The sequence below is a fragment of the Coccomyxa subellipsoidea genome (assembly GCF_000258705.1).
Source record: "Coccomyxa subellipsoidea C-169, whole genome shotgun sequence".
NCBI lineage: Eukaryota > Viridiplantae > Chlorophyta > Trebouxiophyceae > Coccomyxaceae > Coccomyxa > Coccomyxa subellipsoidea.
In genome coordinates, this window is record NW_005178037.1 from 2,062,851 (window position 1) to 2,085,928 (window position 23,078).

General features: G+C 53.6%; 6 protein-coding genes across 6 annotated transcripts; 2 read left to right on the plus strand and 4 right to left on the minus strand.

The window, feature by feature from the left end:
* Positions 1 to 1,046: 1,046 nt before the first annotated feature.
* Positions 1,047 to 1,611, minus strand: COCSUDRAFT_33021 (hypothetical protein). The gene has a single exon (XM_005648749.1). It carries the CDS (start codon positions 1,597 to 1,599, stop codon positions 1,423 to 1,425), a length of 177 nt encoding a protein of 58 aa, XP_005648806.1. The 5' UTR covers positions 1,600 to 1,611; the 3' UTR covers positions 1,047 to 1,422.
* A 4,285-nt stretch (positions 1,612 to 5,896) lies between these two features.
* Positions 5,897 to 7,911, minus strand: COCSUDRAFT_14690 (Nucleotidyltransferase; the record flags this gene model as incomplete). The annotated part of the gene is made up of 8 exons (XM_005648750.1): positions 5,897 to 6,213; positions 6,381 to 6,399; positions 6,493 to 6,627; positions 6,793 to 6,966; positions 7,072 to 7,218; positions 7,389 to 7,496; positions 7,560 to 7,664; positions 7,801 to 7,911. Coding segments are annotated over 8 exons (1,116 nt in total), but the record flags the coding sequence as incomplete, so codon positions are not given.
* Positions 7,912 to 11,106: 3,195 nt separating this feature from the next.
* Positions 11,107 to 13,803, plus strand: COCSUDRAFT_47211 (hypothetical protein; the record flags this gene model as incomplete). Its single annotated transcript, XM_005648751.1, has 4 exons — positions 11,107 to 11,209; positions 11,290 to 11,405; positions 11,804 to 12,056; positions 12,190 to 13,803. 4 exons carry the CDS (start codon positions 11,107 to 11,109, stop codon positions 12,423 to 12,425), a joined length of 708 nt encoding a protein of 235 aa, XP_005648808.1. The 3' UTR covers positions 12,426 to 13,803.
* A 714-nt stretch (positions 13,804 to 14,517) lies between these two features.
* Positions 14,518 to 16,241, minus strand: COCSUDRAFT_62769 (exoribonuclease PH component of the exosome; the record flags this gene model as incomplete). Its single annotated transcript, XM_005648752.1, has 6 exons — positions 14,518 to 14,545; positions 14,714 to 14,907; positions 15,090 to 15,227; positions 15,405 to 15,641; positions 15,855 to 16,029; positions 16,132 to 16,241. 6 exons carry the CDS (start codon positions 16,239 to 16,241, stop codon positions 14,518 to 14,520), a joined length of 882 nt encoding a protein of 293 aa, XP_005648809.1.
* A 1,137-nt stretch (positions 16,242 to 17,378) lies between these two features.
* COCSUDRAFT_41528 (protein-L-isoaspartate O-methyltransferase) lies at positions 17,379 to 18,872 on the plus strand (the record flags this gene model as incomplete). The annotated part of the gene is made up of 8 exons (XM_005648753.1): positions 17,379 to 17,495; positions 17,579 to 17,632; positions 17,717 to 17,766; positions 17,853 to 17,923; positions 18,039 to 18,165; positions 18,272 to 18,389; positions 18,533 to 18,601; positions 18,744 to 18,872. The coding sequence occupies 8 exons, from the start codon at positions 17,379 to 17,381 to the stop codon at positions 18,870 to 18,872; spliced, it is 735 nt and encodes a 244-aa protein (XP_005648810.1).
* Positions 18,873 to 19,365: 493 nt separating this feature from the next.
* COCSUDRAFT_65824 (hypothetical protein) lies at positions 19,366 to 22,993 on the minus strand. Its single transcript, XM_005648754.1, has 10 exons — positions 22,629 to 22,993; positions 22,487 to 22,541; positions 22,173 to 22,383; positions 21,819 to 22,064; positions 21,519 to 21,688; positions 20,949 to 21,104; positions 20,451 to 20,598; positions 19,989 to 20,159; positions 19,729 to 19,845; positions 19,366 to 19,627 (listed from the first exon to the last, which is right to left on the minus strand). The coding sequence occupies exons 1-10, from the start codon at positions 22,780 to 22,782 to the stop codon at positions 19,490 to 19,492; spliced, it is 1,566 nt and encodes a 521-aa protein (XP_005648811.1). The 5' UTR covers positions 22,783 to 22,993; the 3' UTR covers positions 19,366 to 19,489.
* Positions 22,994 to 23,078: the final 85 nt, after the last annotated feature.

The following is a 23,078-nucleotide window of genomic DNA, read 5'->3' on the forward strand; positions in this document are numbered from 1 at the left end:
GCGCCACGGCTGGCCGCTGCATTGGTGGGGTCCAGATCGCGGCCGTCCTCCTGTGAGACAATTTTCATGCTGCAGTTGACCTTGGGCTGGCCGCTGCCGTCATCGCGCACCTCCACCACCTTAACCCACACCTGACCACGCACAACATGACGCATATGAGCGTCCACGGGGATCCGCAAGCCGCCAGACATTTACAGGTTTTTGTTTGGGCACCAGTGGCCTTCAAGTATCATGCTGAGCATGTCACAGTGGGCATGAGACAGCACACCTGGCTGCCAACGGGGGCGAAAAATTCCATGGCCTTCACCTTGGCCTCGTCCTCGTCTTCTCTGCTGAACGAGATCTCCTCTGATATCTGGCTGTTGTGGACAAGGCCGTGCCGCCTGAAACCCTCCAGCTCGACAAAGGCGCCAAAAGGCCTGATGTTCCGCACTGTGCCCCTGTGTATGCTGCCCGGCTGTGGCGGCTCCTTGTCCAGCTGGACCTTCTGCTCTGCTCTATGGGGATATCTTGGTCTGCGGCTGTCATCATCCCTGGAGTCCCTCCTCCTTGGACTGCAGCAGCACGTGCAAGCTGTCAGCAATTAGACAGGTATGCCATCCTGCCAAAAATGCTTAAGGAGCTTGGGTGTGCGGGTACAGACAGCAACTGTCCAAACCTGCAGTAACAGCTAAAGGATGGCAGGAGAGATGTGTGGAAACCTCAGACTGCTGTCCCTCGCATATCTGGCGATTTCGTTGTATCTGTGACTATCATCATGCCTCCTCCTGTAATCAGACCGCTCGTCATCATCTCTCCCAACACTGCGATCTCTTCGCCTGTACCTTTCGTCCTGGGCCCTGGATCGTCTAGGGCTTCTGCTACTTCTTCTATAGTTTCTATCATCGTCTCGATCTCCTTTGGAATGCCTGCCATCTCTTCTCCTGTCAGGCGATCTGCTAGGCATTTCTGGAGTTGATACTTTGGTTGACAAGAAAGGGGGTCGTGCGAGGCTTTTATGTGAAATCCAATAAATCTAAAACATAAGCAATAAACATGCAATCATTGAAGCTCGTCCTTGTTACAAACCATATAAAGGCAATGGCAACTTCCTGATCTAGTGATGACTCAGCCCTTAGCCAGGGCATGCGCAGGTCCATGAATATACCCCCTGACCCAGAACATGTGACATCAATTCATCAACCACACCAAACTTATTAGACCGATAAGGTGAATACAATTAGTCCATACTGGTACATACAATAATCCGTCATATAACCGCTTCCCACACACAGTACTGTCTTCCTGACTGCCGAGTTGAGTCAAGATGACTTCAGTGCCGCCGTGGCAGGGTGGCCCTTCACGACTGGGATTTCAATCTGTTAGCAGCGTTAAGGGGGGCAGCCAAATGCCCGCATGTGCTTCTGCCCAAAGTGCAGCCCGTCAAGACCCTTGCAACATGGGCATAATGACTGCATCTGGAACAGCTGCTGAGTCCTGGAGGTTTCCCTTGGCATTCGCTACTGCGTTCCGTGCTCTGTGTTGGATCCATCGCCGCTCCCTTGCAAGGTTCCGCAGAGCAGTTGCCTTGCCATAGTTGCCGGCAGCTTGCTCCACCATGCTCAGCTCCTGCAAGCAGCACATCACCAGCCAAGAATGAGAACACAACACCACACGCCCCGGCTGATCCAGCCACTACTTTAATGCATCACTGGCCAGTCAGAGGACACACGCACGCAATTGGCAACTTCAATCTCAGACAAGGTGATAGCCAACAGGGAAGAATGAGGGCAACACCTGAAGGGCAACCGCGTTGCGAGGCTGGAGGGACAGAGCGTTGCCCAGATGCACTCTTGCAGCCTTCTGATGCCCTGACCTCCTTTCCAGAGAACCCACGGCGCACAGCGTGCGAACATTGTTGGGGTCCACCTGCAGACGCGAAACAAGGCTCCTCACTGGCAATACCACAAAGCCTTGTACAGCCTGTTCTTTTAATCCCTGTTACACAGTATAGGAAATGAGCGCCAATTCCTGCATGATTGGATGGTCAGTTCTCAGGCTGTATAGTACCTGCAGGGCTCTCGCATACAGGTTGCGAGCGGCGTTGGTCTGGCCAGCAAGGCCCTCGCAGTGGGCACAGGCAGCCAGAGCAGGCACATGGCGGGGGTTGAGCGCCAGGGCGCGCGCAAAAATGTCGCGGGCAGCCCTGAAGTTCTTGGCGCGCGTCTCGGCGACCGCCCATTCCTGTGGCAATAAGCAGCCTCAGAAACCAAGAACATCAGCCCGCGACCGAAAATTTGCCATGACACTGCGCAAATCATGCACAGTCAACAAACACTCCAAGAAAATGTCAACTCTACCGGCGAGCGGCATGCAGGTGCTTTATTTAAGCACGTCAATACTGTCGATGCAGGCATGCCTGCAGCAGAACGATGTTGTCCTGGTTTCGGCTGTGTGCGCTCTGGAACAGCTCGCGGGCGCGGTCCAGGCAGCCGGCCGCGGCCTCTGCGCGCGCCCAGGCGCCCAGCAGCACCAGGTTGGCCGGCTCCGCGACAGCGCCGGCCTGGAAGTGCTTGCGCGCGGTGGCGGTGTCCCCCAGGTCTGCCTCCACGCAGCCCAGCAGGCACAGCGCCTTGCTGTCTCCCGGCTGCGTCCTCAGCGCCTCCTGCACCAACTGACGCGCCTGCGCAACCACATAACATCATCAGCCTCAGGGGTGTCTTAAGTTCGACTCATTCATCTGAGCTGGATGTTGATGCAGGATCAAATGTTTATCATCAGCTGAGGAAGGACACTTGCTTCAACATCATTTATCTGTCAAGCAGAGGACAGGGATGGGCAACAGGAACTGGTCTGTCATAAAGCAAGGTTGAAGCTCACCCTGGAGAGGTGCCCATTCTTCTTCTCCTGGTGCGCCCAGACCAGCAGAGTCTTGACGCCCCCTGCCTGAGCCAGGCCCTCTTCATGCGCAGCAGCAACGTCCACTGCTCGTCGGAATAGCCTGCGGCTGACGGATTGGTGCCTGCAGCCAAAGTATCTCCATGGCTCAGTCACAGCGCCTCAGCATGCTGGCTTGATTCCTGAACTGTGCACTTGAATCAAGATACATAATGCGACTGAAAAGATGGTCTTGAGGACTGATAGGAGCAAGAAATGAATGGCATGTGAATAAGGTATCATACGCACCCCAAGAAACCCTCCATGCGAGCCCAACTCCTGAGAGCCCTGCCGAAGCTCTTCCGTGTATCCCCATCAGGCACCTCGTGGTCACTCAGACGCACATGCTGCACTCTGCCCTGCTCGCTCTGCTCCACACTTTCGCTCTCAGTAATCTGCTCTACACCCTCTGCTCCACATTCCCCATCGTCCTCTGACATAGTCTCCAATGCCTCACAAGACGCTCTGTAAAATGCGCGCGCCCGTGCAAAATTTCCCCTCAACCCTCGTTTTGCCAGACGCCGCTCTGCATTCGCCAGCTGCAGGAGAACAAAGCCATGATTTGTCAATTCAATTGCCAAGCAAAGGACAGAGGCTCCAAACATTCATTGGCACAGCAAGCTTTACCCAGAAGGTTGCCGCTAAGGAACACACCTGTAGCCACACTGCGCCATTGGTGCCCAAAGACTGGGCCAGCAACGACAGTTCGCTGTGCTTTTCCTCCAGCCCGCCATCCAATTTGCTGCTGCTCTTAATATCCCCTTCAGTCGCTGCTGTACTGCAACAAGACGCGTCCAGGACATCTGCCGCTGTCTCCAGGGCGGTCGGGATGTTGTCGGGCTCCAGAGCCACCAGGCGGAAGGCAATCCTGCTGTCTCCAAAGGCCACGGTGTCACGCGCACGGATCTGAGTGTCCCGGTGCGGCCGCAGCTGCGCGCGATTCACCCACGTCCCGTTCGTGGATCCCAGGTCCGTCAAGATACACCTGTACATCACCAATTTCATGGGCTCTACACATTTGTAATACGCAGCAAGAGGACAAGCTCGCCAGTACCTCACAAAGGCGAGGATCTGTGTGCTGTGTGGAGCGGACCTGAAGTCGGTGCTCTTGGTGCCACTGCCAGTTGGCACGATCTCAAGCCGTGCGTGCCTGCCAGACACAGTGGGCGCATCCAGGATGACATCGATATCGGCATCCTCGACCGCACCAATGATGAGCGGCCCCTGCTGCGGCAGGAGAACGGCCTTGCCCTGGGCACCCAACCTGCACCAACCAAAGCACAATGTGAAAGACACATGTTGCCGCACAATCTGAGTTCCTCACTACCATTTTAAGCCTTCCTTGCGCAAGGCTCTTGGGCAGCTGCAACCATCAGCGAATGCAGAGAAAAACGTTTGTACCAAAAACACCACGCAAGGCAGGGGCGAAGTTCTCACATGTAGCCTGCAACGTCACGGATGCTGCAGAACTGCCCACGCGCAAGAGGCACCAGCGCAAAATGTCTGCATCTGATCCATGGGTGACCCCGGTGCTCCGCTGCTTTGAGGCCCAGAGGGAGCTCAGAGAGATCAAGATCTGCGGCGCCTCTCCTGCCCTTGGGCTTCCTCAATGATGCCATGGAGGCACCACGTTCTGACCGTCGCGGCAGGTTCGACGTTGAAGGGAGAAAACCTCCATCCTCTCCCTCTTGCCTACTGGGATGCCTCCCATGGCTGAGCTGCGTGGAACTTCCTGCGGCCCTGGACTGATGCCTCTGGCCTTCCTCCTCCTCAATGGCGAAGCTGTCAAGCACCCGCCCGCTGCTTTCTGGCATGCTGGAGGCAGTCCCATTGCGGGCAGGTGAGCGCGCTGTGCTCTCCTGCAGCGCTTCCTTCTTTGAGAAGGGGACCACATCATTGCGATATACTCCGGCTGAGCTCCTGCCACTGGTCCAAGCTGTGTGTGTCTCCCTGCCGGGAATACCAGCGCCAATCCCAGACGGCTGGTGCGTCTGCTCTGCTCTGGATCTGCCAAGGCTAGGCCGGTTGTCAGCTGCATGCGACGGAGCGCCGGGGCTGCCTTGCATCAGCAAAGCCTCCTCTTCTGCATCATAGCTGTCCCAAACGCTTGGTCCGTCTCTCCCCTCAGCGTCAGGCCTGTCATCAGCCATTGCTGGGTCCTGCCTCGGTCTCCGCAGCAGGATGTGCTCCTTCCTCTGTGCATCTACCGTATGAGACCCAGTTGCTGAGCTGCCATGCTGGTCAGCATCAATTGCGCTGCTGGGAGCCTCTGCAGGAGGAGCGCTGAGAGGCCCATCGGACGTCTGCTGGCACCGCTGCAGGTCTTGGGCTGTCTCCAGGTCTACTCTGGGGAGAGCCTCCAAGACTCCCGCCTACACATGTGGCTCAAAAAGTCACCAAGGTTGCAATCAAAGACAGCCAGATCTGTGAGCACTCTTCCAGACAAAAGCATGCGGCTCAGTAGGATCAATTGGATTTGTGCTGTCATTACATGCAACATGCTCCAGTCACAAGCGCCATGAGGCACCTCATCATTGCCGCATATCAACTATACTACCTAATGAGGCTTTTAGAGGTCAGACGACTGTTTTAAGGTCATCACAAGCAATCCCTTGCAGGTCTTGGAAACATGTCTCCATCATCCCTTGACCTCCACATTTTTTTTTGGCATCTTTCATATGCAAGCACTTAAGCACACAAAAAAGAAACTCATGAGACTTCAGGAAAATTCACTGAATCCCTCAGAGAACCTTTTATATTTCTCACTCTTGACAGGCATTTTTTAGCTTTACATGAAAAAGAAATCCTAAGAAATTCACACTTATCCACCCGGGGTGCCGGTACCTTTCTGACAAAGTGCAGGAAGTCGGGGAGAGTGACGCCGTCGGAGTGCGAGGCAACCTCGCTCACCATCTCCTGAGCCGCTGCCCCAGCAGCCCCGCCAAAGCCCAGATCACCCAGGGCCTGCTGAAGCTCACCCTCACTGATGCACCCATCGCTGTTTGTGTCCAGATGCCTGCACATGCCCGCAGTCCCCAGCTGACCGCATGCTCTGCATATTTAGCAAACTACTAGCTAGCTTGCGGGAATGCCTTGCACGTGATGTAATACATCCGAAGTCACACCTGAAGAGCTCTTCAGCGGCGGCTTCAGAGCTGTTCCAGGAGCGGGCTGGCAGGGCCGGCGGGTTGGCAGAGATCTCCAGGAAGCCATGCAGCCTCCGCGCCAAGTCAGGCGCCAAGCCGCCCTTGTACGCAGCATGTGCTGCCTCCCCAGACTGCGCCTCCTCGTGCATGCCTGCTCAGCCCAACAGTAAGTTCTTCAGCTATTAAATGTAATATATACCTACACTTCACTTGCGTTGCAGGCCATTCTATGCCAGGCTCACTGTGCCTTCTGACAGACAATGAGATGATGGGTGGATTCGTGATTGCTTTGGTGTAAAACGAATGTCAGGCCCTCACGTTTGCTGCGGATCTGCAGCTCCAAGGGGAGCATGCCCTCAGGGCTGCTGCTGCCGCCGCCGAGGCCAGCGTCGAAGGTGGGCCTGTCCTGGCTCCCCAGCCCAACCTCAACTGTCAGGGAGGGAACGCGCAGTGTGCTGTGCAGCGACCTGTACCCATTCGGCTTGGCCGCCGCGATGTAGTCCTTGTCCCGCTCCTCTATTGGCTCCCACAGCGCCTTGGCTAGCTCACGTACCCTGTAGCACGCCTGTCAACCCACGCCACACTGGTTGACAATGCATCCTGAGATCACTTCCTGGTGTGCTTTGCTAGGGACGGAGTGCTTAATCAGACAACCATGCGCTGCAGATGTCATATCTGATATAAAAATTGTCACTGACAGATCTTTGCATTTGAGCAGGGTGAGCCACACCTGGGTTGCGGCCAGCTCCCCTTCCTCAACAGGCAGGTCGGGGTAGGGTGTGACAATGACGCGCATTCCCAGCAGGTCATACACCTCGTCACGCCCCCTGCCCCCCTTGGCCACATCGTCCATGCGCAGCAGCTTCTTCATGGTGCTGTACAGACTCTTTGTACGGCCTTGTATCTGCATACCACAAGCTTCATTACCTCAGACAAGTCCTCGCAGCAACACTGACCACTGTGTAGACGAGTCAGCAGTCCACATCATGTGAACAGTCGGGCGCAGCACCTGACAGAAAGCAACCAGGCTGGCAAGCGTGGCATCTTCTCTCAGAGCGCTGTCAAGGCGGGCCTGGCAGCGAGCCAGGGTGTCCTGGTATGCCGTCCTCTCTCGCCACAGCCACTCCGCTGTCTGAGCATACGAACGCGGGAACAGCTCCTGCAGCAGCCAGAACACCTTAGTGTGGGCGTGTGACATGCAACCAAAAGATTGCCTAAAAGTTCGCACAGCACGCCAGATCATGAGAGCAATGCAAATGAGTAATTAAAGTTCGGCTATGATGCGCCCATGACAGATATCACTGGATGCACAGAGGGCCACAGCACCCAATGACGCGCCTGGAAGCAGCGGTCCTCCAGTTCAGCGCTGACAGAGGCGAGGCCGAGCGCATGGCCCATGGGAGCAAAGATTTGTAGCGCCTCCAGGGCTGCCAGCTGGCGCTGCCACTGCTCCGCGCCGGCCAGGCTGTTGCTCAGGTCGTCCGAGCGGCGGCACACCTCCACCACGATCGCCCGCGCATCGTAGAAGTTCAGGCACAGCTCGCGCAGCGCCCCCGTCGCCACGTCATCGTACACGTCGCAGCGCTGCGGCAGCGTGCGCACCTGGCAGCATGGGCGGTACAGGCAACATTTCAGCCCGCTCACTTGAACGGCATCTACCTGGCACAGTCATGGAATGAGTGTGCCGCTCAGCAAGGCTGTTACATTTGATATTCAGAGAACAGGTAGAAGAATGCACCTTGAGCATGTCCCGGATGAGCAGCGCAGGGATGGGGCCCAAACGCTCCTCCACCACGGCAAGTGGCAGCTGCCCCTCATGCACCGCCGATGCCACGATGCCGGCCGCGATGGACTCTGCATCCAGCGGCAAGCCCTGGCGCACATGACAGATCAATCAGGCATGCCCAGCACAGGTAGCCTTGGCCCACACTGGGGAGGGTGATCAACCGCACAGCATGTAGTATAGCCAGCGTAGGAAATGCACCACGTCATCTTGCCGGTGCTATACCTGAGCAGACAAGTCTGCCAATTGAGAAGCCAGCGCCAGCGCACGCTGGGAGTCCTGCCGTGCTTGGCCTGCATGAGGAGGGGCTGAGTGCGCGAAGGACAACTTCAGGGAGTTGAGGATGAGTTTCGCCCCGTCGCCAGCCCCTGCATGCTCTGGCAGCCTCTGGGCCAACTGATCCCAAGCAGAGACAAGCTCCATGAAGCTGGGAGCAGCTGTCTGCTGCAGTGAATCACTCCTGCGCAGCTCCAACTCTCCATGCTGGACCTGCAGGTTTAGTGCCCAGACTTTCGAGCTGTCCGTGGTGGAGCCTGCCTAAAGCGACAAATCGGGGTGCAGAAAAGGACGCTGAAAGCCGGACTGTGTATTTCGCATGGATGACAGTCCAATGAATTGCAAAAGAAGGACGCCACAAGGCTGTCTACCTCAGGCTCCGCTACGCTGGTCGCTAAATGGGTGTGGTGTCTCCTGCTTCCATCAATCCTGCTTAAAGGGTCATCTTTGAAGCCACTGATGACATCTACTCGCCTCTGCCTCTGATTTCCAGACACCGTTCTGGGGCGGAGCTTGCTAGGCAGATTAAGTCTTCTCGGCCCTAGGCAGTAGACCTCTTCAGGATTCAGATGCCGATCACATCTTCGATGCATAATGATCGAGGTAACATCCGGCTCCCCGCCGAGGATGTATTGAGAATTGCAAGTCTGGGCATGGATTGACCAGGATCGCAGATTGCATTGTTGATGATGTGGCAGCTGCATGGGGGCTACAAGGCAATAGACCAGCCCAGCGACTCGATTCTTTTATTGGCCAAAATCGCTGAAATTCGGCTTTCCTGCAGTGAGGAGTTTTCCTAGAGTACGGAGCACAGATCAGAGAAGCCTCCGTTCGGTTCTTCTTTTCAGCTAGGATGTTTCATACACTCCTGCCGCCCACGGTTCATATCTCGTGTCATGCCGCACGCCTGGATTCCCACTTGAGGGTCCCAAGCTCGACAAGAGATACTGTGTTTGTCAAAGCACAGTTTTCAGGGCGGTTGTCTCCAAGCCATCACACGCAAAGACGTACGTTGGAGTGTCAGGCAGCTGCAGCTCCAGATGTTCCTCTGGACAGGATGCAGCTGGAAAAACTGCAGGCGGCACTCTCACAGGGCAGGAAGAGGATCAGTGTGAGTGCTCCCAACTTGTGGCAGCGACCCAGATACTAGCTACACACACCTCACACCCTCCCATCAAAGCAGTCTTATGGGAGGCTGCATTGTTTAAAATTGCTTCAAAGATTTTCATTGGGACTGCAGGTGAAGCAGCTTTGCCAGGACGTGCAATTGGATAGGGCGGACGTCCTGCAGTGGCTGAAGTATTTTGACAGCCTTCCTCCAGCGTAAGCATATGCCTTGTCAGACAGAAAGCATTTTTTGAGGAGACTGAACATGCGCAGCAAGACTTGATTGAATGTTTCGCGCTGCTGTCATAGTGTGAGGGACACCGTCTTGGAATCAAGAAAAGCAGCTTTCAGTGCGTCTGAGGAGCGAAAAGTTGTGCTGATGGGGTCCAAGCAGAGAGATCAGCCCATCAGCCAACAAATAAAGCAGCCAAGAGAGAGGCTGCATTACAAACCTGGTTCTGAGCCTTACACTCCAGGTCTGTGACTACCCAGTGTCTTTGCACCTGCATGTCGCCAGTGACCCACGTGCCCTGTGCCAGGGATCCTGGCTGCTGACTAGCATGCAAATTGCCAGCCAGGCAATCACAAGGATTTGGCGCTCACAGGCACTGCACCCTGGGCCGCGAATTATGGCAGGAAGAAGCTGCCTCGGTCTGCTGAGGCGACGATGGAGAAGATTTTTGAGGAAAGCCCCCGACCGTCAGAGGCAGTAGTGAAGGGGCTGTTCGATTTGCACCGCTTGCCTCGGAGGAGGGTCTTGGATTGGTTTGCTCAGCGTCGACGGGACAGGGGTTCGATTCCTGATGTCTGAGGATGGCGGATGGCAATCATCAATGCTGGCCGGAGTCCTCAATTTATTTTTAAGTTAAACTTCAGAGTTTGTGACTGATCAAGCCCGTTTTTTAGAAGATTTTGAGGGGAACCGGGTGCAAAGGCACCCATGACAGGTTGTGTGGGCCGGTTCAATGGAATCGGATGTGTTGCTCTTGCGCACAACTGTTTGCCTACTATTGAATCACCTGCCAGTGGCGCATGAAAGCTACCTGAGAATGTGATTTGCTCCCTGCTGCAATTGTTATCCTGCTGGTCCTGCTATCAGATTCTTTGACATTTTGTGTATCTGATATCTCCTGAAAGTCAGGAATAATTTTAAGAAACGCATCATCTGATGAGATGAAGTTATACTTAGCAACGCATGACACTTTGGCCAATGGTGGCCCATGCAAGGCGCACCACTTCAGGAACGTTCCGGAGCTCTACTAGATGGTATGGTGGCTATCAATGATTGTGCCTATGAAAGGTGTTCTTAGGATCATCGATGACCTCAGATTGGAATTCACTCAACCGGATGCCAAGCAAGTTTTGACGCAGCTGCAGTCACTGTTGCCGTTTTGACGTAATTCATCATGATGAAGCTTTCAGAGCAAAGCTCAAAGAGCTCTGACAGAAAGATGGTGGGTCATGCTGCCCAGAATACCGTGTGAGTGTAGTATACCGGTAATGATCTCTATTGGACTGCTCCTACTGGGGTGCACTTGGCGTTAGCCTGAGATCTGAGATGTCTGCACAAATGATGCCTTCAATGAGCCACAATGATAATGGATTGATAGGCGCGCCCCAGGTGAAATGTACACATGTGCTATCTGACAGATCTGCTTGCATGACGCATTCACCCAACATGCAAGGTGCAGCAGCAAACAGGCCACGCAGCATCCCCTTCTCCTTCCCATCCAGTTGCAGGGAAAAGTGGGAACTTTTCAGGATTGCATCAGCAGAGAAGATGATGCTGAAGCCACGTCGCTCCCTTTTGGGCAGGCCACAACATGCAGGCATAGTCACTGCCGATCTCTCAAAATAATAGAAAGGACGCAGCTGAGGATGGCGTTCGAGCTGCCGCCCCGGCTACGGCTGGAGGAAAGGAAGGTGGAGGTCGCCAAGGCCAACAACAGCCGCGACTCGCCAGCAGGCAATTCAAGGAAGGGTAGGTTGGCTTCCCTCCTTGGGGGTTTTCTGTGATCCAAAAGGGTGGAGTGGTGGGCTGAGGCCTCGTGTGGCATGCAGGTCAGCCATGGACGGAGGCGGAGCATCTGCAGTTCCTCACAGGCCTTAAGAAGCTGGGAAGAGGCAACTGGCGGGGCATCTCGCGGTTGTTCGTTCCAACCCGCACGCCAACGCAGGTGCGCCGCTTTCTGCCACTGCAGCTAACGCCAAATGTCTTCCACCGACCAGATTCTTGTGATGCGCCTCACCGATTGGCGTGCACCGTGAGAAAATACGAGTCTTGCCCGTGCTTACTTGGCGTTTTCTGTGTCAGCCGGATTAGAAGTGCCTCCATTAGTCCGTGCCCGACTTTCATCAGTCCTGCCCATTGTCGCGCTTCAGCCTTTGACGTTGATATACACATTACACATATGTACATCTGCATCTCGTTACCCCTTTACCAGATGTCTTGGGGTGAAGGATCAAATGCCTAGTATGCCACCTCTGTACATTTAAAAGTCAGAAAACCTCAGAGGCTTCTACTGCTCTCTGTGTCTGCTGTGGGCTGCACTTTTACAGTTGTCTGTGTCTGCAGGTGGCCAGTCATGCACAGAAGTACCTGTTGCGCCAAACAACTGTGAGCAAGCGCAAGAGCCGATTTTGCCTCTTGGAGCAGGCCGCATCTGCCCAGGGCCTCCTTTGCACTGGTGTGGCAGACAGCTGTGGGGCAGGGCCTGCGATGCTCCCTGTCTTCTATGGTGTGCAGACATATCCGGTTGGCCAGCTGTCTGACCGCGCTGGCTCGCTGCAAGGTGGCTCAGCATCTTCTTCTGACACCAGCGAGAGAGGTACAGTCCTTCATTTCTTTGTAAAGTTCAAGATTTGCTCGTAATCACAGGTGCCAAGTGACTCGATACTGCCATGCCTGGGTGTCGGGGGGTTTGCTTACATGACTTATGAAGTCCCTGTGGTGGATTGCAGGCTGCCATCGCATGCTGGACGTACCCAGCTCATCGTGTCCAGAGAGCTCAAGGGCTCCCAAGTTCACGAAGATCTGCAGGCCGGTGCCCTACCATGCTTCAGCGCGCCTGACAGACATGGCCAAGCTGAGGGCTGACTTGGCGGCAGCCGTGGCAGATGACAAGCTCGGTCCGCTGCAGGCGTCGAGCCGCTCAGCCTTTTTCCCCGTCCGACCCTCCTCGGCAATTTCTGTGTAGGGATCCTATCTGGGGCAGTGCTAGAAGGAGTACAGATGAAAGTACTGGTGAGCGTGAGATGTGCTCAACCTGGGAGCACCGCTTATGTCTGGGAGCTTGTTATGTGGAGCTGCGACAGGCTGCAGCTGTCAAGCTTGATCTGTCTTGGATGGTCGGGTACTGGGCCATGTGTACAACCATACCGTTTAGTTTAGTCTGGGTCGTGGAGCAACCAGGGATGTTCCTCGGAACAAAATGCATGTCAGGTCTAGGTGGCGTCTTCCTCTCTGCCTGAGCGGCTTTGCTGCTTATGCACGTACATTGAAGTCCACTCGCAGAGGTTGTCCTTTCCCCATCACATGGCCCTTTCAAGGCCTGCTGGGTTCGCGCAGATTCAGATGACCAGAGTTAGGACTTTGCAAGAACTGGGTCGTCAGCATATGCGTTTTGAGTTTGTTGGGTCTCCCAACCCAGCGCCAGGAACAGCCATGGGATCACGCAGATGAAGTAGAGCGCCTTTTCGAGAGGCTGCTTGCAGAGCCGTTCTTTATTTTACAGCAGTTGCCCACGGATAAAGGCAGGAAGGCAGATGAACGCATGCTGTGATGATATATGTACACAATACACAATGCTGCGCCGAAAGTGGTAGGCTCTCAGATTGTCGGCGCTGCTCTTGCGGAAGCGCCGAGGATGTTTTGGTGATGCTGATGCGTGTGTCTAGTGGTTTCACTGCTTTTCAGAACGCAACCTTGGTTATGTCGGATCCCTCAATGTACACTGCATTCTTTGAGGTTGTACTTTAGCTGATGCTCAGAACAGGTGAGCTGTATTTGATCGCAGGCAAACGGAAACTTTCCTTGGATGTGAAGATTGGGGTGTCACTGTTGCATGTTGTCCATGGTGGCTGGCCAGAGTCCTCAGTGTGATGATGTGTCTGAAAGCGGAGACACATGATTGGATTGAAACTGTAGTTAGTGATGGTGTGCGATATATTGGCGCCGCCGGATTGAGGACTATTGGTCTCTGATGACAATGCTGATTTTGAGAGTTATGAATGAAGATGAAATGCTACTCTAGACTTTTGGAGGCGATTGCCTGTCCCCACAAATACTTGTAGACGGGCACCTCAGGCAAAACACGTCAGTCAGCCTCGAGGTGTTTGTCACCCGAAAGATAGTGTAGCATTGCAGATACACCCCATTCGCTGATGTCGGTGTTCAGAGGTGCAGGAAGCAATTTTAAGGACATGCAACAATGGCACTTTGGAATCCCGCTTGGAATGATTGCTGTGCAACATGGGTGCCGGTGCATCCACACTGAATTTTCTCGATTGAGGTCTGCGTCTTACTGAATAATAAGTTGCAATTTGTGCCTCTTTTTGTAAGTCAGCAATTCTTAATAATGTGCCAATGCACTAATATGCTTTACAGAAAACTCATCGTGATCATCATGACACCAAGGTCTGAAGGGACTCAATATCCTATGATCATGATATCCTATGGGCGCAGAAACGTGATTATGCTACCTTCTCTTCTTCAAAGCACTCTGCATAGCTGCCAAGTCTTCCTCGAGGGATCCTCCACCTGGAATCACAACAAAGTTTTCACTAGGGAGTCACCATGTTGGTGATGCATATCAGAAAGCAACAGGACGACCAGGATCTGAGCACTCACCTTCCAGGATGTCTGCCAGGTTCCCAATTGCTTTCGTGGCTGGGCCTTTTGCTAGTTTGCCAATGACAGTGCTCTTTTCCTTGCTTTGGACGCCTGAGAGCTGAGGTAGCTTGCTGGGAAGCGCCTTTTGGGTTGCAGTCTGAGCATTCTGCAGACTTTGCACAGCTTGCACAGATACACGTCCTGCAGCACAGGGGGGCTCATAGTGATGTGGCTGTTTGCATCCCTTTGGCATCTGGCTGTGGAAACATTCTATATCTATGCCAAGGTGCATATTTCCACAACAACAGGCAGTTCTGGACTCACCTCGGACATCTTTTCTTGATACAGTTGGTTCCTGCATTATAGCTATCTCTTCCTCTTCATCTGACTCTGCGTCCGAATCTTCTTCATAGCTGCTGCCGTCATCATCTGACTCGGAGACGTGTTCCGTCATTGCATTATTTGCCCCTTCCCCAATCGATGCACCTGCACATCCATCCACCCCACTTTTTTCCCTACACGAACTTTCAGTGCAACTGGTCTCCACCTGTGCATGACCCTCCCTAACCGCACGAGACACAGCCAACAGCTCGCTAATCAGGACCTGGCTGAACAGCTCCCCAGGGCTGAAACGAAGATGAATGTGATGCGGACAAGGAGTCACCAGTGATGGCACCGCTGGCGAGGACGGTGACAGAGCGGCCGGGGGCGCCGGGCTCCTGAGCAGCCCGGGTGTGTCGTCGGACACGGGCGGCCACGCGCGATGTGTCATGCCTCTGCAGCGCCGCCTTGAGCCCATCCATCACCTGCCCTGCCCTGCTGTTTGCCAGACGCACCACTCTGTGCACCTGCGCACCGTTCTCGCTGTCAACGTCAACCTGCCCTCACTGAGCCAAATTGCCAGAGCCATGAGAAGCACAGTGCAAGCCAGCCCCACCCCAGTTGTCAGCTGGAAGTGAGAACAAGTTTGCACTTTCAGCAGAGGGAGAGTGCAAATTTCTGGAATGGCAGTGTCACATGGGCTGTGCACCTGTGTCATGGAGATGCCAATGCCGGATGTCTTCCTGACTGTGCAGACGTCACTGTGAGTGTTGACAACCACGGTCATCAGCCCTGCCGCTGCAGCCTCCTCTGTGCTGTCCGGGTCCACCACCAGGAGCTCCCCATCCTGCAGCCACCAGAGCCACATGACAACCCCCGAGACTTGATCACGCTGTGGAGACTCTGCTGCATGAATAGACAGCAGGTGACTCGCAGAAGCTGTCTGTATATCTTCCTCCTCATTGTTGAAAATGTCGCTGCCAGAGAAGCCTTAGTGAAATACAAGGTTGGAATTGGTTCGCACCTCAAAGAACGCGAAGGAAATGCCGAGAGGCAGATGGTGCAGACTGAGGGGCACCGGCTCCCGCGCGCTGGGGGACAGCACTGTGACACGCGCGCGCCCCGACTCGGCACCTCCGGCCGCCACCTCTGTGTCCGGCCGCCGGAAGGCCATGAGTGCAGCGAGCGTGCACAGCATGCACGCGTCCGCCAGGTTTCCCCCGTTATCCAGCACATGCACGTCTATGCTCAACGACCAGACCTGCAGCAATGGAATCTTGTATCTTTGGACATTTTGAAGAACCAGCACACACACCCGGGACCCTGAGGAGAATGAAGTACAAATCTGCAGTGCCAAGCTTCCCACTTTCGAGGTGCAAGCACAAACGCATTGGCAGCAAGAGCTGGTGGGAAGGTCACAGACGTCTCAGCCCGTCGCGACCCTCATGTCATAGCTGATTGTGCATAGCCGCACCCTGTGGCCTGCCAGCACGCACAGCGCCTCCTGGTCGATGGCCCTGCTGTCCCTGAAGGCTCGCTCGAGAAGCCGCGTGACCTCTATAGCTGCCTCACCAGGCCTCCCTGCCTGGAACGATGGCGAAGCCATAGGGGAGTACTCCACATTGAAGCGCACAGCACCCTCATTTGGCCTGCACCAGCAGCAGGGAGATTGCGGCGATTGCCGTCTGGCCAGGAGGGTACCTGAAGCCTTGAGCCTTGACTCAAGGTAGCCATGCCATCAGTGTGCGCACCTGTCTTCGTAAGGCGCTGTGAGTGTGGGTGTGATGACAGTCATGACTTTTGTCTGCCCCATGTCAAGTGTGGCGCCGCTATCATCCAGGGAGAACTGCACAGGGGGCATGAGAGAGGTCATCACATGTTAGGATTCTCCGCAGCCCCTGACTTTGTGAAGGGTAAATCCTTGCCTGATAAGAGATCTTCCGGTGTTCATAAGGGGTCCTGCCATCCACCCTCAGCTCCTCCCTAAGAGCCTGAACATATGCTTGTTGGTTAATGCCGGCATGAAACACATAAGCGCAAATATCATACCTATAATTTTATAGGTTACAAAGACACTGCACAGTATATAGGTACCTTCAGGACAAATTCACGTTCATTTGTGGAGATGAGGTCTGTGTCTCTTTGCATCAGATCGTCTGTTTTTAGCACCCGCGAAAAAGCATGAACTGGATCAAAACCAACAGATATACTCCAGTTTTTCTGACGTTTTGCTTTATTCGAAGCACCGATCTTGTTCTTGAGAGCAGCGAAAGAGCAGCTTTGTTTCGGAGCTGCCAATCTCACTCCGGATCCGTCCAAAACAGGCTCGGCACCTATTTTGAGCAAAATTTACGGCATGCAAAATTAAGGGATCGAGGAGCTGAAGCACAGGACTTGCAGGCCAGGAGCATTTAGAAGATCGCATGGACACGTATCGATCGCGGGATTGGGAAGGCTTTGTTTGAGCTTGTCGCACTGAGATGCGGGCCATCGTTAGATCACTACTGGGTACACCGGATAGTGTTGCGATCCCTCCTCGCTTGTCTAACTTTAAAAAAAATCAGCTTTGTTATTGGAGGACTTTGAACAAGGTGCCCAACATTACGCTCGCTCCTTTCACCCGTCGTACGCTGACGCAAGCTTTCGTCCTTTTTGCCGGTTCCGGTCTCACTATCGCTCGTGCTGGTGCTTTCTCACCTTTTCTACTGGGACATTCTCTTTGGCTTGATCGATTCTCAACAAATGGCGCACCCTGCTTCAGTCATTTTCATGAGGGCGTGGTGCACATCGTTAGGGAGGGCTGCAATAATGCGACGTTGTTTTACCTGAATTCGATTTGAATATCGTAGTAATTCAAAACAAGTGGACCCATCAAAGCAGAGAAGATTTGGCAGGGCATATCAGCTTTCATGCTTGACAAATTCCTGGGCCCGGTGCAGTGTCTGTTACAACCTGCGGTGACACAAGCCAACACAACCCAAGCAAGAAGAAGGAGCCGATGCTGAATGCGTGGGACACCCTAAGAGGTGGACGCAGAGACAATGACTGTCTTGTGGATGATCTGGAACTCCAGAACCGACTGAAGTCTCAGCGTGTTGCAGATGCTCTGCGGAAGGTATGATCTAAGACTAGTATTCTCATCCACGGTAAGATTACTCCCATGGCTTCTCCTCTGACGCCAAGTGTGGCATTGTGCAGGTTGACCGCAAGTTCTTCATTCTGCCAGACATGTTCTCCATTCGAGCATACCAGGTATGGTCTTTGTGTCTTCTTTTGGATTCAGCATTGTCTTCTGCCATGCACCATGTGGTTACTGGGCTCATCTCACATGCGCAGGATCAGGCCCTACCCATTGGCTACGGGCAGACCATATCTGCACCCCACATGTACGTCAAATGGGTCATGTGTTGGTACCTCTTTCCATCCGGTCTTTCGAAAGGGGAGCTTTTTCTAATTTTAGCTGCTCATACAGGCACGCAGCTGCTCTTGAACTGCTGGAGCAACACCTGCAACCAGGCTCTTCGGTGCTTGATGTGGGCTCAGGTATGCTCAACCGCCATGTCTATCGACAGCTGCTTTGACTTGCCAAGCTCCAGTTCCCCAGCAAGGATCCCCCCTATTCACCCCCACTGTGAGGTGCATGCATGCCTGTCAACAGGCTCTGGCTATCTGAGCGCGTGCATGGGGCACATGGTGGGTAGCAAGGGCCATGTGCTGGGCATTGAGCGCGTGCCGCAGCTGGCCCAGCGCTCCATCTCCAGCCTGCGCAGAGCAGCGCCCGAGCTGTGCGCACCTCGGACAGTTCTGTGTCCCCTTGGTCAAGCTGCTCTGTTGCTGTGCTGCTGCTGCACGACGTGTGGACAGGGAGAGATGTGGTGCTGTGTGCGGCAGGTACGAGAATGGCACAGTCACCCTCAAGGCCGGCAACGCTCTGGACGACCTTGCCCTTGAGGAGTATGGCCCCTTTGACGCCATCCACGTTGGCGCTGCTGCAGCATCACTTCCGCAGGTTTGGCCGATGCGCTTGGTCTTTAGGCTTAAGTTAAAAGCCAGCGTTCCCTGAGTACCAAGAAAGATTCATAAAATTTGCTCTCATTTCAATTGTTGGATTTGGCACAAATTGGGGATTGAGCACGCTGCTGGGCTTCACAGGTGCTGGTTGACAAGCTGAAGCCAGGCGGACGCCTGATCATTCCTGTAGGCGAGCCGAACGATCTGCAGGTGCAAAAGTTATTCTGCTGCATTATCACAATCAAAGAGCATGGCAGAAACCTGATTTGTCCAAATATATGGAGTCCTGCCGAGATGTTCCTTCAGTCGAAAGATCAATGACTGGGGCTGAAAATGTATACGCAATGTACAGGTGCTCAAGTGTCTTGACAAGGACAAGGAGGGACGAGTGACATCCAAAGACATGATGGGCGTGCTATTTGTTCCATTGATGGACTCAGCACTGCCTGGTCATCCCCACCACCGAGATCCAGAGCTGTAGAGCTATTGAGGGAGCCAGCCTTGTGGCTGGTTAGCCTTTGGAGGGCCTCGCACAAAATTTGCTCAATTTTGCACTTTTGGCCTGTCACGGGCTATGATTTGCTGTACCACATTTTTGCCTAGAGATCAAGCACAGCCCTGTTGAAGACCTTCAAGGCATGGCTCAAGAGCGTTTTGTTCATGTTGACGAAGCTGATCATCAAGAAGGTCTATGGGAGGTTGCAAGGCAACACATGAGGGCATTCCTGTGTACCCAATTTTGATGCCGTGATGGGCATGTCTGCTTGCGTGTGCAGACTTATGATTTTGCAAGAAGAGGACAGCATTTGCAGTTGTGGCATAATAAATCTGGTAGTCATCTGCATATGAATGTGCACGCTTGTGATATCTTATTATGTAGTATGTCAGGTAGATGGATAATCAAATTTCCGTGCAAAGTTTTGAGAATGTAAGAGTATGGAAATCAGTGCACATGACGTCATGACCCCGCACTTGCAATGCTTCTTTACACTCAAGTTTGGTGCAATTTGCATCTGACAATGGGCCTAGTGTTAACTAGTGTCGATCACTGCGATTAAGCTGACCAACCTGGCAGTTTAGAGGTTCATGCTCATGTTGCTACAGAAAATCTTCTTCACCCAATGGTCCTGATGGTTCTGCATTGGGGACCAGCTCACCAAGAAGGGCATATTTCTCAACCATCCGCGCTTCTTCTCCACAGATGGTTTGGTTTCGGCACTTGCAGCGATGCCGAACCTGCGCACAGCAGCTTAATGCTGGTGATGCCACAACCCATATATTTTTTGCGCATCGATTGTACTGTACAGCAACATCTCAGAAACCAGGCATCAACGGACCTGCAGCTCAGGCTTGATGTATTTACACTCCCTTCTGCCCACACCGTACTCGGGATCTCTCCCATACCACTCTGTTGCATTCTGGCTCAATGATTGCACGCCCACAGGCTGACTGATCTGCAAGGCGTAGGCAACATCGTTACAGCCTACCACTTCATGCTTCTTGCATTGTTGCAGGTTGGGCGAGACTGCAACTATGTACGTCCAAATGATGCATGACAAGTGCTCTGCAGGTCAAGAAGTTCCAAAGCCACACGCACATTGATTCCCTTGGGCGTGGCGGCAGCCCAGATGTTGGTGTTGTGGCCAAAGTATCCACGGAAGCTCTTGGGGTGCAGATCCTCTGGGATGAAGTTGCAACCGCCCCAGTGCAGCGGCCAGCGGTCTGACAGCGCCGTGGGCGGTGTGCACCCCATGGTCCGTGATTGAAGCTGCGTCAAGGTGGCATGCAATTTGTGAGCAACACTCCCAAGGTCATGAACAAGGCCCTGAACAGACTACACAGAGGGTGCACTGCAGGTACGGTGGCGGCGGCGGAATCGTGAAAGGTAAGACTGTGGACAATGACACCGCAGGTAGCCAGTACTACTCTCCGTATGTGCCCCCGGCAGTGCCCTCGGTGCGCCTTTCAATTTCGCACTGCCAAGTGTCAGATCCGGTGTGGGCTGCCTTTTGAGCTTTTGACCAAATGCTACCGTTCTCACCAGAGTTGCACCTCTCACCTTGTGTGCATCCTCAATGTCGTAAACCAGGTTCTCAGCAAGAATCTCTTCAAATGCCGGCAGTGTGCCCTGGAAGTTCTCGTCAAGCAGTGATGATCCCACCAGCTCATCTCTGACATGTAGCAGGGTGAACCCATGCTTCAAGAGGCTGCAAAACGGGCAGGAGTCGACATCAGGAGAGACCACAGTGACAGACAGATAATTTTGGCTAGAGTGGGATGCAGCAACAGCAAAATCTCATCCATGGGGTGCGCACTAGCTGAGCATGCGTGGCCAGTCCAAATACTCATCCCATCGCTTCCCCACATCATATACCCCAGGAGAATACTCCATTATCACATTGTCTACCCTGCAGCCGCACAGAAGCCAATTAGGTCCCAGCGCAGCAAGAGAAGCCAATCTTGAGAAGAATTCATAAAGCATGAGAAGAATTCATAGAGCATGCTCCCAGACAAAAATGCAGATCATGCAAATTGTCGACTGATCTTTGCAGCGCACTTGTAAGTGTCCAGAATGCCCTTTGATGACTGAAATGCTGTTGGCTCAAAGCCTTCCACGTCCAGTTTCATCAGCAGCACATCCTCTTGAACAATAGAGTCAACCCGCTCCCCCTTCACAGTGATGAAGTCATAGGCCCCCTCATTGTCAATACTCCTGCAGACCATGTCACAGTTGATAATATTCTGCGCCGTAAGCACTTGTTTGCCAACTTAATGTCTGCAGGTGTGGTGGATGTTTGTATGTGGGGAGTAGCTCACTTGTCAATGTTCCCACCGCCTATTGATGCAGTGCCCCAGATACCTCGTTGAGGGACTTGCAGTGTATATGACTCTCCATCTCTATCAGCAACCGCAGCAGCTCTCACAAGTGCAGACCCTTGGAACCCATTCAGCTGCACTCCATACTCCAGAAAGTGCCTGAACTTTGGTACTGGTTCCCATGCTATGACCCTGCCAAGCATGATGTGTCGTTCAGCAATCAGCTGTGCAGGGCTGTTTGCCGTGATATGAGAAGAGAAAGAAGATGATTTTTGCAGGGTGTGAGAGACACGAGGTAGTGCAGCTTGACCTGCATCCGTGCGCTGCAGCATAGAGCGAGTAGTATCCAAAGTTGGCGCCAATGTCCACCACGAGGCGCCTGCCTGCCCTCCCGGACACACTGCGCTCTGCCCCCTTCCCGGGATGCCCAGATCCACCTCCCTTCTCTACACATTGCCCGTTCAGGCGAGTGTACCACACCTGCATAGGGAAAGAAGAGAAATTTTGCCAGAGTTACATGCGGCAATTGCTTGAGAAGTGACTGCTATATACGAATTAGCAGACTTGGCAGCTGAAATCTGCATAGAACGATGGTGGTCTTGGAAAGCACCTGCGTCAAGCCCAGCTCAATGTTTCCATTGATGTGCATCTGGCCACTGACATCCACGTCCTGCTTTGGGTTTGTGTAGGGCATGAGGAAGGGCGGCACAGTGCGTGTCTGCTTCACGTACACCTCCACACCCTGCCCCAGGAGATCAGCGACAGGCGAGGCAGCCTGCAACTCCCCCGGCGACCAGGGCACGGCATGTGTCCATGGCCCACAGTCCGCACAGTCGGTGCCCAGATCACAGTACACCTGCCCGCAGCATCAGACCATCAGGATGCGATTGCACTGGTGGTGCAGGCAATAACAGTGTGAAGAAGCGCAAAGGACAAGGTCTGTTTCCCAGGGGATTATACTGACCCTCCCATCTCCACCGCGGCCATCTTCACAGATGCCATTGCTGCTGTGGCCCACACAAGTGTTGCTACATGTGGTCCTGTTCACAAGGATTCGTTCCCAGGGGAACAATGCCACAGTTTCTCCAGTCTGGTTGCCAATATCTGGGCTGCTCTGTCGTGCAACGCGGTGAGACGCTTCATCTAGGCCTAATTTGTTTGCAGGTGTGTTAAAGCTGCGCGCACCAGAAAGCTGTTTTTAACGTTTTCCAGTCAGATGTCTCAGCGGGAGAATTTCAGAGGGTGACCCATCTGGGGCAGGTTTGCAGGCATGCGTACCTGACGGCACTTGGCGCCTCAACAGACTTAGAGGAGCTGCCTTTTATGTACAGCGCTGCATGAGGACATCAGTGTCAAAAGCCAGCAGCCCTGAACATTAGAAGCTCAGGAATGCCTGAAAGTGCTCCAGACATCACCGTACCTGCTGCTACTGTAGTGATCACCACCAGTAATAAACCACACTGGGATGCTACGCTGCTGCAGTAGCCTCGACGTCTATCCACCTTGCTGCGGGTGAAAGTGAATCCAGCTGTTCTGCTAGTGTCATCGATCGTGATCTTGCGCAGTGTACGCATGTGATGTACTAAACAGGAAAGATGCTATCAAAATCTTTGTCAGTAACATACGGGTCAAATTCTGGTGCAATTTGAGCTTCAGATCAGCAACATTCTACAACAACATCTTCACAAGATGTTCCAGGTATCCCGCGTGATGTTTTCGTTTCCTGAAACAAAGGGCGCATGAAAAGACATTTAAGGAAAGAAATCCATCGAAACACCTGTCCGTTTCCTCCCTGGATCTGCTCCTTTGATACTTTCGGCTCTTCCGACGAAAAATGATAGGTTTTCTCCCCTGCCTTTGGATGCTAGGG